Source organism: Biomphalaria glabrata, chromosome 4 (assembly GCF_947242115.1).
Source record: "Biomphalaria glabrata chromosome 4, xgBioGlab47.1, whole genome shotgun sequence".
Lineage (NCBI taxonomy): Eukaryota > Metazoa > Mollusca > Gastropoda > Planorbidae > Biomphalaria > Biomphalaria glabrata.
The window spans coordinates 16141607-16161073 of record NC_074714.1 but is presented as its reverse complement, the minus strand read 5'-3'; the positions used below and the strand labels follow the sequence as shown (position 1 = coordinate 16161073).

Below are 19467 nucleotides of genomic sequence, written 5' to 3'. Positions count from 1 at the left end.
AAGGCTCATCCATGGAACAACCCGAAAGATCAGTAAATTAAAACATATTACACTTATTAAGTCATGTTAATCTGCAATCACAAGGAAGATTGGCTCACGCCAATGGCCATCAGGAAGCACAGGCTGAGCTATTTATAGAGAAATGTCCACGCCAAACAAACTGGAAAGTAGCAATTTCACCCCCCCCCCTAAAAAAATCTTTTAAAAATATTTAACTCAGAACAAGACACATCTTAAAATTTTTGTCTAAACAGAATGAATCCAAACACCAATCTCACAGTAGGCACTGCATCCGTCCTTACGAAACCCCGTCATATAATCTATTTAGTGGTAGAATGCTCCAGTTCCCTGAGATATATCCTAGTACCACAGCAACACATCTCAACACTTTAAACAGCAGTGAGGAACAACAGAAGAAAACAGCTACAGCTCAGCAGAAAAAGAAAAGCTGAATAGATAAAGAAAAGGAAAAAATAATTTCATGTTTTTAACAATATAAAGGGCAATAATTTCATTTGGAGTCCAAGAACATGACATAGAGTGCGAGCCTAGTGTGAGAGGTTTGATGTGGCACTGGCACATCTGTAGTTGTTAAGGTTTAACTGCTGAAATCCTCTACGGTTCAGAGTAATACTTTCCCTACAATAAACGGAGAATCCCCAATTTCTATTTTGGTCCCAACTCTTGAAAACATTAACAGACATCCCCCCCCCCTTTTTGTGACTCAGTAGCTCTGACACATGAACGATCGAAGTTTGTGCTTGGTCAGGTCGCGAGGGGACATTTATTGTCGACACAAAGGGGATTACCTCACCTGTGTCAGCTGTGCTTGTCAGTGTGTGAGTATGTCATTTCATCATGGTGTTTCAATATTCATATTCTGTCGCCGTCAACTGAATGAACTGAACACGTAATAGGATTTCGCTAGACTGTATATTTCCCATTATAAAAGTGAGTAGGTTTTAACGTGGAGACAACTGTATTAGGAATGTTTCTCAAGAGTAGTTCTATAGTGTAAGACTGCTGTTCAAATCAGTTTGTTAAATAAACGTATAGCACCTTAATTATGAAGATCATTCATAGATAATAATAGAATAAAAAGGGACAATTACTACCCCCATTCATAAATAAGCTAAAAATTATTTACATGCCGACCTAAAAATACAATACATGTAGGTAGCTTATATAGGCCAACCATACACAATGGTATTCAGACTGAATTGGCGGTAAATCAGGTCACGACAGTTTACAGGTGATCGCACGTTTGCAACACACTTATTTAAGGCTACAGTGTCTCTGTAAACCATACTTATATACGGTATATATATATAATGATTTGTTATAGACAGTGGCCTATATATTTGCGTCTTGTTCAAGAGAAGTCGTAGTATATATAATAATAATAATAATAAAAAAAAGACAAGCAATGGAACAGATGGTCACAGTTTGTAGATATTGAGGTCGTGCTGCCTACAACTGTTAATCATCTCTCTGCAGAGCACAGTGCATTTTATGGTAGTGTTAGATTTAGTGATTCTAGTAGCATATTTAATCCATTGTCATGTATTTCATTGCAGACTAGAAGTGATACAGCTCTCACTGTCTTCTTCCCATTTTAGGAGACATTGCCACCCCCAAAGTTGTATATCTATGTTGTCAGGGCCGCCGCGAGGGTTGTGGCCGCCTGCGTGCGAAATTTTAAAATGCCGCCCCCCCCCTTTTTTTTTCTAGAAAAAAAAATTCATTAAGACTGAGCTGGACACTGTTCCAAAAGTGGCATTGGATTAAAATCCATTTTTATGATAAACTTACAAAACTTACCTCGTTAATGTTTTTAGCTTATGCCCTGTATTTGCGACGATGAATTTATAATTGATGAGCTGCGGCAGGTATATTACAATGAACAGTGGAAATGATCATAATCTATATACCATTTCTCAATAACTTTGACTACCCAACAGTGTTATATGGTCTGGACTCTGTTAATTGTTATTGTAAAAATAAAGCATAATCCGAAAAAAAACAACAACTCGAAATACAAAAGCCGTTGACAGTGGAACTTTTTCAACGTTCTGTACACTTTCATGATAATTATCACGATTGTATTTTGGAGAGATGTGCATTGTATCCCCAATCATCTGACATACACGGATTCAGATTTGCCTATAAATTTTTCCAACAAATGTATCTTCTTCTTCTAGCCAGCTTTATTGCTGCTGAGCTGAGCTGTGAGCTCTTTTGCAGACTGTGCCAAGGAAAAAAAGTGTGCTGTATTCTTCAGTTGTTCAGCACTGCCGTACAGGGTGTTGGTTATGTTGGGCTGTAGTGGAAGTAGGGTCTGCCTAAGGTGGATTAGGGAGAACATTCAAAGAGGATATGGTTTCCGGTTTCAAAGGGGTGGGCGCAGTGTCTGCAAAGGGGGACATGTGTGGAGTTTATTTTGTTCAGGTGGTAATTTAATAGTGGTGTGTGTCCTGTTCTTAGTTGGAAAATTGTAGATTGTTCTTTGCGGGGGAGGAAGTTAATACTGTACTGTCCAGTTTGTTAGGCGTAGTCATTTCTTTGTACATGGCTCTGCCTATGTTTCCTGATGCCCATTGGTTGAGCCACTCCTCTTTGTGATTGTTGACTAACATTGACCTTAGGGTGAGGTAGTTAACAGGTCTATCTGGTTGTTCCATAGATGAACCTGCCTTTGATAGCTTATCTGTCTTTTCATTTCCCATGATGCCAATGTATCCAGGGATCCACTGTAGTGTGATATTGATATTTAATTTAACAAATGAATCAACTAAGCGCTGAATATTTTTCTTGCGTTTAAAGAAAGTAAATAATCCTAAGTACAAGTCACTTAAACAATGACTTGTAAAATTAAACAGAATAAAGCAGTGTTTCTCACATTCCCGGGTGGCGACTCCCTAGATAACATTTTCGTTTAAGCACACAATAGAAGTTAAAGCCCACATGAGCGATGTAGGCCTCGACAGTGTGGCCCTTTTGAGTTTTTTAAAGAATGTAAATAAAAAAGAAAAGAAACTTAGTAATAATTTTGTAGGTTTTATTTTTCATTTATATTAATTTGACACTGTGTATAGAATCCAAAATTATGCCATGAAATTTCACTAAAACGTTTTTTTTTTCTTTTTTGTAAAAAGTTCTTCCTGGAGATGAACTGTAGTTGCGGCAGGTTTCCGCTCAAGTCGGCAACGGGTCTGAACCTTTTTTGTTTTTTGGTCGGTTGCTGGCATGTAGCTCCAAACAACTAGTACAACTGAACCGATGAAGGCGTTTTATTTTTTATTTTTTGATAAATAAACTTTGAATAACTTGAACAAACTTCTTTGTGAACAAAAACTCAATAGAACTGTTATTCTTCACGATTTAACTTGAGATGAAATATAGATCTAATTGTAATGAAATAAACTGATATTTAAACAAAATCTAGCTCGCAAAAAAGATAAAGTCTTTACTCTTTCATGTCTTAAGATCGTCTCACATTTGCACTAGGTACGTTAATTTTATCGTCACTGTGTAACCACCAATCAATCGCTTAACCTCTTCTCACCGACGTTTAGGTAACACACACACACTCCATAACACACTACAGAACACCCCTTTTTGTCAGGACGTTGCCCTCTCCCCCCTCCATATGAGAGGAACTAATGCCCCCCCCCCTAATGAAAATGTTTTTTTAAATTACCAGTAATAGATCTACTTACAGGGCGGACCATTAGACTCAAAACAAAAATTACAAACAAACAAACCCACGAAAATTTAATGGCAGAATTGAGTAGGCGCTTTTAGAAATTACCCGTGGGAATCCCTCGGCCGCAGCTATATTTTATTTGTTCTAGTTTTCAAAATAATTTCTTATGTACGAATATCGTTTATATTTCCAAAGAATAATGGCATAATTAGAATTTATTTAAAATATTTTATTTTTTTTATTTAATAATTAAAAAAAAAGTAACCTTGGAATAATGATTTGGCCGCCTGCGTGCAATGCACACATTGCTCAATAGGTAGCGGCGGTCCTGTATATTGTTATCCTTACGATAACAATTTTGCTCCCCCAAATACCATTAACCATTTATATTTATAATATTATATTTTATTTAGATCTACATAAAAATAGAATCATTAACGATGTGTAAATCTATTTTCCAGGGAAATGTAGCGCACTCTTTCCTTTAGTTGACTAGAGTAAAATGGTAGGCCTACTACCGTCTGCAACATTGATTTTTTTTTTATAGCTACTAAAGCGACAAAAAGAAAACTATATCTGTTAACATAGTTCCGACACAGACTACACTTACATTATAAGAGGAAACTATTATCTACATGATTACTTGTAGAGACATGTAGGACAGTAAACGATTTTTTTAAATTAAATAATTTTAAGAATAAAATAAGTAAAAAAAAAAAAATATATATATATATATATAAAACAAGATTACAAAGAGAGTTTGTGTTACACAAACTCAGAGGCGGCCCCCGTCGAAGTCGGATCCCTGTCGGATCTGCATATTCGCAAATAATATTTAAGAGGTGATTTAATTTTGATGGTCCAAAGTAGGCCTAATAATGTTTCAAAGATTCATTTGCCGTAAATTTAAATTTAAATTAAATAAAAAATAGAAGATTAGTTTTAGTATATTAAAACATTACAATATTGATCAAAACGTTTGGAAATGAAAATCTACACTTTTTTTTTACACTTTAAGTTTAGAAATTGAAATTCTACATCTTAATCTAGTCTATTTTAGTCTAAACTAGATCTAGAAATTCTAGATCTAGACTCTAAAATAATTTTAATTAGAATATAAATCCAGATCTAGATATACTGTAATAAAAATCTAGATCTAGTTTAAAAAATCTAGATTAAATCTAAATCAAGATATCATTCCTTTTTTAAACGCGAGTCACATAACGAGGCTTAATAAACATTACTATACCGAGTTCTTTTTTCATTTCATTTGAAGAATTAATTCCATATAACGTCAGAGGGAAAAAAAAACACTACGTCACACGGCCTAGCTAGACTAAAAATCGCCTTCATCAATACGAGCCATTCATCGAGTGTTCATAGACTTTGGTGCACCGAGTGCGTTCTTTAAGCATTTCATTTAAAGAATTCATTCCATATGACGTCAAAGGAAAAAAAAACACTACGTCACACGGCTTAGTTAGACTAAAATATGTTTTCATTAATACGAGCAATTTTTCGAGGGTTAATAGACATTGGTGCACCGAGTGCGTTCTTTTAACATTACATTTAAAGAGTCCATTCATATGACGTCAAAGAAAAAAAATTCCACTACCTCACAATAGGCTAGTACCGGTACCATAAAAAAAAATGTCTTTATTTACACGAGATATTTAACGAGGGTTCATAGACATTGGTGCACTGAGTTCTAATAGAATTTATTTAAAAAGGATCAAAGCCGCATTGTTTTTGCGTTTTTTCTGTCAGTCGGTCTGTCCGTCATCTTGATATAAAAAAAACAACAACTAAAAGTTATTAAAAATTGATTAACCTTTGTTTTACGTTTCAAAACATCGCAATAATTTTTAGGTATGAACACAATTGAAAAGTTTATATAATAGATTGTTCCGGATGTTTGTATAAATAGTAAAAGAAAAAGAGAATTTCAGATAAATGTAATACCGTTAATTAAATTTTTTGGATGGTCTCGTATAAAAATTAGATGTACTACAGCCATGTGGAGAGATTTTCATACCTTACTTTGGTGTTTGGATTCTGTTTTCCTTAAAAATCAAAACATAGTATTAACGATAATTAGATTTTTTTATGTTTTAGGTAGAAAGTTAAATGTACTGTAAGAGAGTAGTGAGTTAAAATATTTTTCATAAAAATCCGTAAAAACATTATTTCGTAAATGAGAAGATTATTTGTTTATTAATTAGAAGAGGGAGTTCAAACAATTATTTGGCGTTAGTAGATTTTTAAATAAATTCGGAAATTTTTGGCGACGATTTGTAAGAAACAAAATCCGGAACTTTCTTTATCGATTACAAAACTTCTATGTTATGTTTTAGCAAGAAAATTAAATGTCTAAAAAGTAATTTTCAGTAATCAATTCTAGTAAATTACTTTTTTTTAAAGCCCTGAACAACCTATTGTCGATATTTTTTAAAATTTGTTTAAAGATGAAAATACGGATAAATTTGATATTGATAACCAAATTATAGTGACGCATTGTCAAATAATATAAGTGTAATATTAGTAAATTATGCGATTTCAATCATTAGGCATAATTCATGTTTTATAAAACAATATCCGGAACATTTTTACACTTAATGAAATATAAGTCAGTATAGAGATTTTGATTTAGCATTAATATGCTATTTACATAAAAAACGGAACAACATATTATTGATAATGTGTTTTTGCAACGTTTAAGCATGGAAATTGAATGTATTATAAATTAGAAGAGCAAACAAACATTTGTTGGGGTTGATTAGTTTTGCACAAAAAAATCCGGAACAATCAATTTTTAGATACTTAAAACTATTGAGATGTTACAGGAGGAACATTAAAGTGTAAATCAGATTTTCAATAGCTTTTAGAGTTCTAGCTTTTTTAATCTAATCATGACGGACAGACCGACCAACAGACAAAACGCACAAAAATAATCTTCTTTTATTCGGATGGGGGCACTAAACAAAAAATAAATAAAATCTGATTTTTTAAAAAAGTTTAAGGAATTGGTTTAGCACCTGATCATGTAGCGACGTTACGCTACTGCACGAAAATCGCTGCATAAAAAGTCCATTAAAAAAATGTGCGTGATATTTACATACAAAATGCATTATTAGCCTTTATAAACAAACAGAAATGTTTTCTTTTAATTTTAGCAGCTAGTTGACCAGAAAAAAACATCTTTAACTATTATTAATAAATGTTGTAAACATTTCCTGTACATTTTAAAAATATATTTGACTTAGTGATACTGAAAATACACAAAAATTGTCAATCTTTGTTAGCATATTGTAACATTGCCTCCCTTACATTTACGTAATTGTTTTAGAATTGGTGTATTTTTATGAAAAAATCGCTTGCATAATTAATTTTATAAATTAAACAGTTTGCTTTTAGAAAACCAAAAGTAGCCGTTGCACCTAAACTTTTCAAGCCGCATTTAATGATGAAATAATATTTTTCATATCTCTTCTAGTTTTCGAGATCTGAGTGTGACAGACGGACAGACGGACATTTTGCACAAACCTAATAGCGGCTTTTTCCCCTTACGGGGGCAGCTAAAAATGAAAACTTCGTCTGACGATTAGATCTACCTCTACGTAACTGAAAGCGGACGATCTTGATAATCAGGCACAAAAGGATCGATAGGTTTTCTTAATCATTATTGGACACTGTATCTTAACCTTGCCTGACGTAGACTATTCGTGGTTGTATTATAGAGATTTCTCCCTCTCTACCCTACCCATATAGGTTTATTTATAAAGTTTCCTAAATAAGATTACGAAAATCTAACGTGAGAAAATACCTCGAATTTAGGAGCTAATTCATCGCTGAGAAAATTAATAGCTGAAACTATTTTTTTTTTTTGCCTAAAACAAAAACAAATGTTAACGTCTAATGTTACTGCCGTTCTTTATTCTAAAAATTTTTGTTCTTAGAACGACACACTATTAACTGTGAATGGAGTTGAAAGGTACATTTGGTGGTCTCAGCTCAAGGCTTGGATGTACACACCCAGTTTATGTTGGTGACCCTTTGAACATCAAACTCGAAAATCATGTTGGTTTTGATAGAGGTCGAGGTGTTTTTGTTGGACTGTCTGAGCACTGGATGCAGCTACTCAAAGCTTCTGCTTTTTCGTATGTTTTTATTTTTATTTCATAGATATTATGCATTCTACCAAATCTGTTGTAAATTTTCTTTCTGATTCAATAAATCTCCTGCAAAAACAATTCTTTGACTCTCCTTTCCATTCCATAAAATTAGTTACGATTATTTACGTTATTTTACAGGGTGGCCCAAAAGTGGGTTTACAGTTTTTTAAACTACCTTTTATCTGGTTGAATCTCCACAGAGATTTGATTTGTTACAATGGTGACGGAGGGAATTTTGAGCATCTGAGAGATTAAATTGTTTAAGTTTATGTTAACAGGAGGCGCGGTGGCTGAGCGGTAAAGCGCTTGGCTTCCAAACCGGGGTCCGTTTTTCTAATCCTGGTGGAGACCTTTTTTTTTAATTTCGGGATCTTCGGTCGCCTCTGAGTCCACCCAGCTCTAATGGGTACCTGACATTAGTTAGGAAAAAATAAAGGCGGATGGTCGTTGTGCTGGCCACATAACACCCTCATTAACAGTAGGCCACATAAACAGATGACCTTTACATCATCTGCCCTATAGACCACAAAGGGGAGGAACTTTACTCTCTTACTGTGTTAACAGGTAGGCCTTTAACGAATTTCCCGCTGTTCTAGTGTCGAATTAAAATAAAAAATAGTCTACATGATAACTGTTAACCTACTTTTGGGCCACCCTAATAATTACATTATATTTTATGTATTTTATATTTTATGTATTTGTAAAGTGTACACTTTCAATCTGCATACATGCATGGCAAACGTTTATTTTTCTTGTTCCTACAGACAGAAAGAAATAGAAGATGACCCGGAAGCTGTATTGAGCTCTTTGAGGATCCATGACAAGCTCCAGAGAGAAACTGACAAGTTTATGTTGAGGGCGTCTACAGTTGTAGAAGAAGATGAGGTGGACAATGTTGAGGAAGAGGCCGTTGAAGAGGCAGATGGTGGACATTTAGTGAGTTGAAGAGAATTCCTTTTTTGTAGTGGAAAAAAAATTCAATTGATTGGAATATAAAAAAGAAGAGAAAGAGAGAGAGAGAGAGAGAGTGGTAGGGTAGTGAGAAGAGAAAGGGAGAGGTAGAGAGATGAGATTGAGAAAGTGGAAGAGAGAGATAGTTGTAGAGTGAAGAGAGAGATAGTTGTAGAGTGAAGAGAGAGAGAGTTGTAGAGAGAAGAGAGAAAGTGGTAAAGAGAAGAGCGTTGTAGAGAGAAGAGAGAAAGTGGTAGAGAAAAGAGAGAAAGTGGTAGAGAGAAGAGAGTTGTGGAGAGAAGAAAGAAAGTGGTGGAGAGAAGTGGTAGTGAGTAGAGAGAAAGTGGTAGAGAGAAGAGAGAAAGTGGTAGAGAGAAGAGAGTTGTAGAAGAAGAGAGAAAGTGGTAGAGAGAAGAGAGTTCTAAAGAGAAGAGAGAAAGTGGTAGAGTGAAAGAAATGTAGAGAGAAGAGATAAAGTGGTAGAGAGAAGAGAGTTGTAGAGAGAAGAGAGAAAGTGGTAGAGAGAAGAGAGTTGTAGAGAGAAGAGAGAAAGTGATAGAGAGTTGTAGAGAGAAGAGAGAAAGTGATAGAGAGAAGAGAGTTGTAGAGAGAAGAGAGAAAGTGGTAGAGAGAAGAGAGTTGTGGAGAGAAGAAAGGAAGTGGTGGAGAGAAGTGGTAGTGAGTAGAGAGAAAGTGGTAGAGAGAAGAGAGTTCTAAAGAGAAGAGAGAAAGTGGTAGAGAAAAGAGAGAAAGTGGTAGAGAGAAGAGAAAAAGTGGTGGAGAGAAGAGAGAAAGTGGTTGAGAGAAGTGGTAGGGAGAGAGAGTGAGAGACATAACACCAAACAAAGTGAAGAGAGAGAAAAATGAATTGAAAAGTTTTGTTTACAGCAGTGTAAGAAAATGAAGACCTACCATATGACCGAGCAAAGACATAGATATAGAATGAACGCAAAACCAATCCATACATACGAAAAATCGTATTTAAATGACATTATTATTTCCTCTATTATCTCATGATAAAGGCAGATGACAGAGATGAACCTGATTTCAATTATAGATCTCGCCCCAGATTCCATCAGAGGAGAACAATGACAGATGCAGATATCAATGCAGAGTTAAGTAAGTAGCAAACTACTGTATTACCACACATAACTCTATAGGTGTTCTTCTGTAACTTTCTTAAATCTGGAGGTAGTTAGTCACCCATTTCCTTGCCTTAATTCAATAAATACGCTTCTGTTATTAGTCCACTATACTCCATAGTATAAGCACTCTCTAAGTCATGTTTTCAGCTAGTCAATGTTATAATTATCATATGTAGGGGAAAGTAGTTATGTAACAACAAAGTATAAAGTGTAATATAAACATCATGACTATATTTTTATTTTAAAATATACACTACTTTTATCATTTCTGTTCTGTTTCTTAAACAATAGGGGCGCCACAAGTGATCTGTTAATCACCCATGTCCATATGTGTTTTCTTCCATCTCCCAGCTTCTCCTCCAATGGAAGTCACAACATTCTTTGATGTTGTTTGCAGTACTTTCCTCTGTCTGCTCTACTTCATCATTCTGTATCTTGCACGGACGTACAAACTGAGTTTTATATGTCCTTTTTTCAAAGATCAAAATGCTTATTCTTTGATCCTTCCTTCTGTTACCTCATCTGTTGATAATTCAGTGTAGCTAAACAAGGCACTATCTCGTCTTTAGGGCTTTCATCTTCAGCTTATTTACATGCAACGTATGTGTCTATACCTAACTAAAGCGGGTATAAGTCTTTGAATTTTAATAGTCTATCATATTTGCTGACTATTTTTTTTAATACAAGTAAAAAAGTACCCCCATTCAGACCTTGCCATCTATGGGGCAGATGATATAAAGGTTATCTGTTTCTTTGGCCTATGGTTAACTAGCAGGGTGTCATGTGACCAGCACAATGACCAATAGCCTTTACTTTCGTCATCTAAAGTCAGGTACCCATTAGATATGGGTGGACTCTGAGGCGTCCTAATAATCCCAAAACTAAAAATCTCAGTCTTCACTAAGATATAAACCTGGGCTCTATGGAAGCCAAGCACCTTACCCCTCAGCTATCATACTCTATTTTTGAGTGGAGGATACATTTACTTGTACATTTAAGTCTCATGGACTTATTTTGTTCCATGCCAATTATTTGTTATATAGTATTTAAACAAATTATTATTCTTTCAATACATATTTAAACAGAGCCAAAAAGTAGTTTCTTCTTTGCTTGTTATTGCAGAGAAAAGATCCAACCCTGAAGATCCCCGTGGCATTTACGACATTCAGAAACAATTAGGCAAAGGGTAGGCATGACTTTTACCAACCAAAAACATTGGTTTCTCCATTTAATTTAAAAAAATGCATTTTTTCAGAATATGCAAAATAGTTAAAAGAAAATTCCCCCTTAAGGACTAATAATCACTAGGGCAGATAAATGAAAGTTCAACAATTTCTAGAGCCCATTGCATACAAAGTGGATGTCTGCAGCTCAACAGGACACCACTTGAACATCATTCATCTCTAGACTGCAGACTACAAGTTGAAACAAAGTGATACGAGAACGAAAAGAACCGTGAATGAAGACATCACTATGTCAGGAACATTGAACAAAATTATAACAAAAAAATAATTGACGTGTTTCCATGATCATAACAAAAGTGCTCATTTATATAGAATAGAACAAAAAAATAGTATGTTAAAGACTTAAGAGTAATAATAGTCAACCAATTGTTGATAATAATAATAATAATAAAACAAGCAATAATTTTTAAAACCAAAGTTCATTTAAGGGGACATACCCTCTAATTACTGCTTTTTATCTTTTTATCTGAAAATAGAGGGTTTAGCTCCCTTTCTGCTATAAAAAAATAAAATTAATTAATTAGTACTTAGGGATTAAATACTTGGTTAATTTTTGGATTGATTCGTGTATTGTTATCGACTATGAATGATTATGAAAAACTTAATCCGAGAATAGGAAGTGGGAGAAAAAACGTGTCAAAACCCAATAAGGGGACTCAATCCACATCTCTCATTAAGTGCATTTATTCCCTTTATTTTGAAACCAAACAAAATAATTAATCATCAATTGTTAACGTTTTTTTTTTATTGTTTTATGTCTTGTTAGGTTCAATGAATAATTGTACTAAGTTTTAACTTGATCCGAGAATGGGAAATAGTAGAAAAAACATGACGAAACTTTTTATCAGACAGACAGACAGAGTGAGTTGATATATTCTTTGTAAAACTATGCTTCACTACGTAAGCTAAAACTGAACAGAACTTCATGCTTTACTCAGACGTTACAACCAAAAACTGTCTTTATTGGCGAAGTACTCAAGACGTCTGTATTATATAAGATAAGATAAGAATCTTCTATCAATATAAGTTTTCTAACTATCAACTCAACAAATGCTTCTCGTATGGGTTCTTCAATTCTTGGGTCATACAAAATTGCATCTTCTCACAGGACACAGTTAACACACAGTCACTGGCCCTATAACAATAATATTGTAAGAAATCGATAAGTCTAATTTTAACTGTCATCATGGCTTCACACAACATAAACGAACGCTATGGAACCCCTGTAATAATGTAGTGGGTACAGAGTCACATAGGTGTGACTGGCAACACTATTGCACACCTTTGGGCCACCAGGGAGAGCAAACACCACCCACCAAACAGGCTGAGAGTCTTCATCAGACTGTGGCTATAATTTAAAAAAAAAAAAAAAACAGAAATGGAAAAGTGGTTTGATTGCGCCCTGACCGCACTTCCCCGAGGTAGAGGCTGTCCAGGCCTGAGCAAGCTAGTATAGCACATATTGGCTCATATTTCTCAGGGCTATGGCCAAATTTCGATTCACAGTACCCCCGCTGCGGGGAAGAAGAGGAAACCGTATATTATATTCTTTTTGACTGCCCCAGACTTGCTGATCTCCGTCTCGACAGGTCTGGGAAACCAAAAATTCTCGATCTGTATGGCGACATTTATGCACTACTCAAGGCAGCAGGGTTTCTGTCCAGGGCTTTTGCAAGAGAAGATTTGAGCTTCTCAAGCCCTCACTCAAATGGAGTTTGATGATGATAAATTCTAACCAATTAAGCAATATCCTCTCTACAAAGATGTAGCATAAACCAAGATCTAACAAGAAACACGGTTACAAAGACAGTTTGTGTGGAAACACAAACTCAAAGTCGGCCCCGAAGTGGTCCACCTAGGCATGTAAAAAGGCAGGTTTCATTATTTTCAGAAAGAATATCAAAATGAAATTCTAGCAAAGACAAATGACAGAGAAGAATGGAGAAAGAAGTTGACAGATCTTGTATGGTGCCCCAAACGGTCCAGCAGAGCAAGAGATAGGTGAAAGTGAGAAGTTAGATGTGAACTTGGCCTAACTAATGTCATATGATGATTAACTAATTGATATAATTGTTCAGTAAATTTAGGGTCAATCTCTGATTCAAAGCCTCAAGAAAAAAAAATGTCCGTAAAAAAAATAATTCTCCCGTTCCTTTAGATCAGTGTTCCTGGTCTAATCTGTAGACCGATGTGTCACGAGTTAATAATGAAAAAAAAAATATTTATTGTTGTTTTAAATTTTGTTCCATTTGTATGCATACTAAATATTTTTTTTCTCTTTAAAAATTAAAGTAAACATTCTTTTAGTAAATGGATATTTAGTATGACAAAACTTACTTAATTTAGCAATAAAATTGTAAAGAAATTTTTATTGACAAAAAATCTAAAACCGTTTGCATAAATGTGTTAAAAATATGGTAAACAGTCATCTTCCTTACTAAATAGCCTCCAGTGGTGTATTTTTATGAAAAAACTGCTTGCATGTTGGATTTTAAAAATTAAATTTTTCGCTTTCAGAAAAGAACAAAGTAGCCGTTGCATCAGAACTTTGAATATTCTAAAATATCATGTCGGATTTTCAATATCTTTTCTAGTTTACGACATCTAAACAGCACGCACGGACGGACAGACAACACAAAACTAATAGCGTTTTTTCCCCTTTCGGGGGACGCTAAAATTTTACAATTAATTTACCAACTAAAAGTGGATAGATGACAATGGTTATCAACAACAAAATTAACATCTGACATTAGACTAACAGTATTTAAGTCAACAACATGGCCTCTTGTTACAAGTTAATGTTAACTTGCCCTCTATTTATAAATGACACACTGGTCACTAATCAAAACATTAAGGAATCATTCACGAAAGAGATCTCTTGGAGTCCTCCAGACAAAAGGTCACTATTAATAAATAGAATTAAAAAAAAATAAGTATGGAGATACTGACAACATCTACTTGAACATTTATCTGAACAAGGGGACATCGCTTAAACATTGTTCATCTGAAGCCAATGTCCCACATTGAACATTTAATCGTGACGTCAAAATTTCCAAAAGAATTTCCAATTGGCAGCCATGTGTCACCACTTGGCTACAGAGTGCCAAATATAAACAGATATGCGCTTCGAATAGTCGACACAGTGACTGAGAGTTTGAAGCTTGCCCTCTATCGTCCCCACTGCAAGTGGTTTTGACCAGGACGTTAAAATCTTCATTTCTGGGTGCCTCTAGCTTTAAAGACAAATGTTTTATTTATGAAAAATATTCATATAATGTTTATATTATTAGATTATATATTTATTTTTTTTACCCTGTCAATTTGACTTCTGAGCCCTCTACATTTTAAAAAGTTAATACACATTTTGCCACTGTTATCTACAACGGCATCAAATTGTTATGTTATGATGTTCTCATATTATTTGCTTATCTTACTCCTGACTTATGACACCAGAGCTTCTGGAACGGTTCACATGGCTGTGAACAAACGGACACGTCAGGTGGTGGCTATCAAAATGATGGACCTGAATCACCAGCCCAAGAAAGAGTTGATTGTTGCAGAGATTGATATCCTCAAACAGAACCGTCACGAAAACATTGTGAACTTTGTGGACTGTTATTTCCTTGGACATGAACTTTGGGTGGTCATGGAGGTCAGTGAAAAAAGTGTAGCCTACCCGATATATTTATGGCGTTCTTATTCCAGCATTGATTTACCTAAACCCTTTTACCATCAATTTATATTCTCTTGCCATTTTTGTCTCTCCTCGGTGGTAACCTTCGATTTGACCTCAAATTTGTGTCCCGTGGCCTTTGTAGAAAGTCTCCTGCGGTCTTTTTCAAGAGATAAAAAAATTAATTCTTAAATTAAAAGTTAATATGCAGAGCCCAAAAACAAAGGTTTTAATTTTTTTTTATAATGAAACTGTCAGGAAAACCTATTGTGACAAGTCAAAACTCGCTGTCAGAGTCACTCAAATTTATCACAGCATTAATTATTATTTTTCATTATTTATTTATTTTATTTTAATTATTTCCCCATCCTACCCCTAAATTCTCCACCCGCACCACCTTTTCCGCTCCAGGCTAGACTTAGTTGACCACATTGGAGATAGCTAGGCCACGTCTTTCGATTTATCTTCCCTTGACCGGGGCAAAGACACACACAGACTCTTTGATCTTATCGGCAGGATGTCTGACAGCCGCAGTGGACACCACCTTGTGTGGAACGCAAGTCACTCTCCCCCCCCCCCCCCCCTTCTCCCACGTCTCTCTTTGATCTAAGAGATTACTCTGGTCAACACACCGCGTGATACTCCAAGGTGCGACTCTTGTCGAACTTCACCCACGTGTAAGATAATCCTTAAGCCTAGGACGTTTCCTGTTTCCGCTCACATTTCCCAGGCGTATATAAGGTAAATTAAATCAGGCCAGACTCTCTTTCATTTCTCATTCGAGCTGAGCTATCGAGTCTGGACTATATCATTTATTCTCCCTCCTAGAGGAATACCTGGTGCCTCCCTCAGGTGTCTGCCTATTGCCTATTTACCTGCCTATTTATTTGCTATTTGCTGTTCAGTGTCTACTCGACGCCACTCACCTACTGCCTATGTGCTTAGTGCTATTCAGCGCTGCACTTGCCTACTGAGATCTACTCAACTCTACTACTTGGCGCTATCGGCGTTGCCCGCCTATTCGACAGCCCACCTGTCAAGCTATTAGGTGCGACGTCCCTATAGATTCAGATCTGTGTGAGACGTCATAGCTACGCCAACCCTCTGCAACTCACTGGACATATCCTGTCAACTACGCTGCCTAGGCAGATCCGCTCTGCCCGCAGTACACTTGTGCCCACGGTAGCCGGCCACCCGCCCTACTGTGCCCACTACAGATATTAGATTTTGGGGATTGAGACTCCACAAGAACTATATCACCGGCGTCCCTCTATCCGCTAGAGCGCCACCTCCAGCTGCAGAACCTCAAGCCAGGACACAGCCAGCTGCGACATCAACAGGAACACCAGCTAAGTCAGAGGACAAAGTGACATGGTCTCTTATTAAATGCAAGAGTGATGATTAAATCTAATATTATTTAGAGATAGATGCAAACCCTCCCCCTTTTTATTCTTATATGTATATTTATGTAAATAAATATTCTTCATTTTTAACTTTTGTATCGATCTTTCATTGCCTTGTCTCGTTGCGTGTCTGCTCCCGATTCATATGCTGATAGGTTGGTGTGTGATAGCTTTAAAAATAATCATCCCCTAGACATTAAACGTGCCAAACACACATCACATTTCCCCACCTGTCACACCTATAACTGCATATTGTAAGTCTCTAATTAACATACATTTCTAGTCCCTCCTCTCTTTCCTTGAGGGTTCCAGGTGAAGGACTGACTTAAAATTCACGTATGCGGGTTTTGATATGTGCATCTGTTCCTCCTTTGTCTTTCAGGATATCTCCAGGGTCATCTCTTTAAGCACCTTGTCATTTTCTTTTATTATCTACACTGAGTCTAAAAACTTAGAGACTTCACAGTGAGATATAGCCTACGATGTGTAGCTAGGTGAGAGCCCGAAGGCAGTTCAGCCGCAAGAAATATTTATGGTCCAGACAACTGACTAGGCGTGGGCCTTTATTCCTGCCGCTACAAGCCAAAAAGAAATCTTCAAATAGAACTACAAGATGAAATGTAGTTTTGTTGGCTACACTGGCAGAGCTCCATTTGTCCACCACTGGCGGTGGGTCTGCTGGACCAAGGTCGAAAGCTTTTTATTTTTTTTTTTTTGTAGTACCTCACTTTCGTTTACCAATTGACAATTGTTCACAAATTAAGAAAGGATGTAAAACTTTTGAAAGAATTATGAACTCCTTTTGTTCTTTCTCTCCCCCGCCCCCCATCTTTATTATGTCGCCATCGACTATACATTGTTTAGTCAACTATTTATGTAGGTTAGAAACTAAAAACAACAATTTTAAATGTACTTTCTGAATCTGGATTATTTGCATGCCTGCTTTTATTTTATGTACATGTTTATATTTGTTTCATATCTGGTCAGTATTTGGACGGTGGTTCAATGACAGATCTAGTGACATTCATAGTGATGACAGAAGACCAGATGGCAGCCGTCTGTCGAGAATGTCTCAGGGCCATCGAGTTTCTCCACAGTCAGAAAATCATCCACCGTGACATCAAGAGTGACAACGTACTGTTGGGCACCAATGGTATGGTCAAGCTGACCGACTTTGGGTTCTGTGCCAGACTCACAGCAGAAGCAAGTCAAAGAACAACACAGTTAGGCACACTGTGCTGGATGGCGCCTGAAGTTGTTAAAAGGTTTAAAAATTCACAACTTTTTAAGCTATACTATCATAATAGGAAATGAATACAATGATCTTTTATCTACAGTATTTTTGAGTATCTCTTTTACTATTTCCAACAGTATACCTTACGGCAACAAAATTGATATTTGGAGTTTCGGCATAATGGTCATTGAAATGATCGATGGTGCTCCTCCGTATATGAATGAAAACCAATATAGAATTTATTATCAAATTGCAAACAAGGTAATAAGAGCAGCTTGTAATTTTAATTATTTACCTTTAAAGATAATACTGGGTGCCTCAAGTTTTATGTTCAAATCTCTAAGGATTGAAACCATTGTCGTTGGTGGAAAGCGTGGTCGAGAGGCTAAGTGCGCTTGAACTTGGCTTGTCTTGGCTACCTAGAAGGGGGCTCGGGGTTTGACACCCGACTCGGGCAGAGTTGCGTTTACTGAGCGCCTAAAGGCAGCACGGAAAACCAACTCCTAGATACCCCCTCCACCCCACTGGTCAAAAAATGAGATTGGACCAAAGCACTCTGAGCATGCTATAAACATGAAAGTAGAGCTATATAAAAGCTATAATAATAATGATTCAAAAAGATATTTTCATGACTGAAGAGCTGACTTGTAACTTTTGGATTGCTGATTAGAGCAGTTTAGTTAGGTTTTGTTAGTTTAAGTAGTTCCTTCATTAATAAACATTTTACATTTAGACCTCGATAATGACGACAGGTCCAACTGGATTAAAGATATTGATTAACAGCTACGTTTAATAGTGGCATACCAAAAGCCAGAGAGACCGGTCAACTAAAATTAATTGCTCATAAGTGCTTCATTTCTTTCTCCAGGGCAAACCAGACATTAAAAATGCGCACAAACTTTCGCCAGAGTTGAAGGACTTCACAGATAAATGCCTCCAAGTGGAGGTGGACAAGAGAGCCAGTGCTGTCCAGCTTTTGGGTCACCCTTTCTTAAGAAAGGCAATGTCTTTGAAATTTTTAGGCGAGGCTTTAACAGAAGCTCGGAAACAAAAAGAAAAAATAATGCGTCATTGAGAAATCTAGTTCAACATGCGATGCAAAACAAACAGTTCCAATTGTCTCTAGAAATCTTACTAGGCAGCGTTCAAAAATAGCCTTCACCATATAAATAAAAAAAAAAACCACCAGACATTTAATGATTGATATGTATGGAGTAGATGCTAAAACTAAATAAATATTTAGATATAGAGACATGAATGTTGAATACATGATACCCGCTACTAATTGGTATGGACTGAATGATCTGATTAGAAACAAAAATGCTATTAAAGATAATTGTTTAGGCTGATCTCTTGACTACTATATTCCAATCAATGCTTTGTAAACCAAATTATTTATCATTAAGTTCAATGATGAATGTGTATTGTCCATCCTAATGTCATATGGCATCATGATTTAAATGCTTGGCTTACATGGCATTAAATAATGTTGATGTATTGTGTTAATGATTCTATTGAACAATGAAATAAAAATAAAACAGTAATTTCCTCAAATGAGCCATTTTTTTTTATCTGTAAGGACAGAAGCCATTGATCTCATTTTACCGTGAACATAGACTTATTATCTCTATATAGTCAACTCATTGGTGGTCATTTTAATTTAGCTATCACGTAATCAACACAAGAGAGAGAGCGAGAGAGAAAAAAAAGAGAGAAAGATATAAATATATATATATATATAGAGAGAGAGAGAAAGGCAAGGGTAACATCTGATTTCAGAATCTTTTGTATTGAATGTCCGGGCAATAGCCTTAACTGCCCTAATTAATACCTATTTCATAATTACGTCAACCATAGCTAACTGCATCCTATAAATATGTGTATAGTCCTTGACAATTGGAGCACCCCTATTTCTGTTCCTTCATTGCGAGAATTTAGC

General features: G+C 35.9%; 1 protein-coding gene across 2 annotated transcripts; it reads left to right on the top strand.

Annotated features, from left to right (window-relative positions):
• Positions 1-715: 715 nt before the first annotated feature.
• Positions 716-19082, top strand: LOC106067061 (serine/threonine-protein kinase PAK 3-like). Of its 2 annotated transcripts, none has more exons than XM_013226162.2 (9): positions 716-839; positions 7663-7863; positions 8643-8814; positions 9852-9948; positions 11097-11160; positions 14672-14870; positions 17282-17559; positions 17666-17789; positions 18397-19082. In XM_013226162.2, exons 2-9 carry the CDS (start codon positions 7685-7687, stop codon positions 18601-18603), a joined length of 1320 nt encoding a protein of 439 aa, XP_013081616.2. In that variant the 5' UTR covers positions 716-839; positions 7663-7684; the 3' UTR covers positions 18604-19082. The 2 variants fall into 2 exon arrangements, with proteins under 2 accessions (XP_013081616.2, XP_055884117.1); XM_056028142.1 differs by having other exon boundaries at positions 725-951.
• The last annotated feature ends 385 nt before the right edge of the window (positions 19083-19467 follow it).

What these genes read in the sequence shown, in the direction of transcription:
- LOC106067061 (XM_013226162.2), top strand. Translation starts at nt 7,685, where the DNA reads ATGGAGTTGAAAGGTACATTTGGTGGTCTCAGCTCAAGGCTTGGATGT. An exon ending in AACTTTGGGTGGTCATGGAG is followed by an intron (nt 14,871 to 17,281) that starts GTCAGTGAAAAA and finishes ATATCTGGTCAG; the next exon opens with TATTTGGACGGTGGTTCAAT. An exon ending in GCGCCTGAAGTTGTTAAAAG is followed by an intron (nt 17,560 to 17,665) that starts GTTTAAAAATTC and finishes TATTTCCAACAG; the next exon opens with TATACCTTACGGCAACAAAA.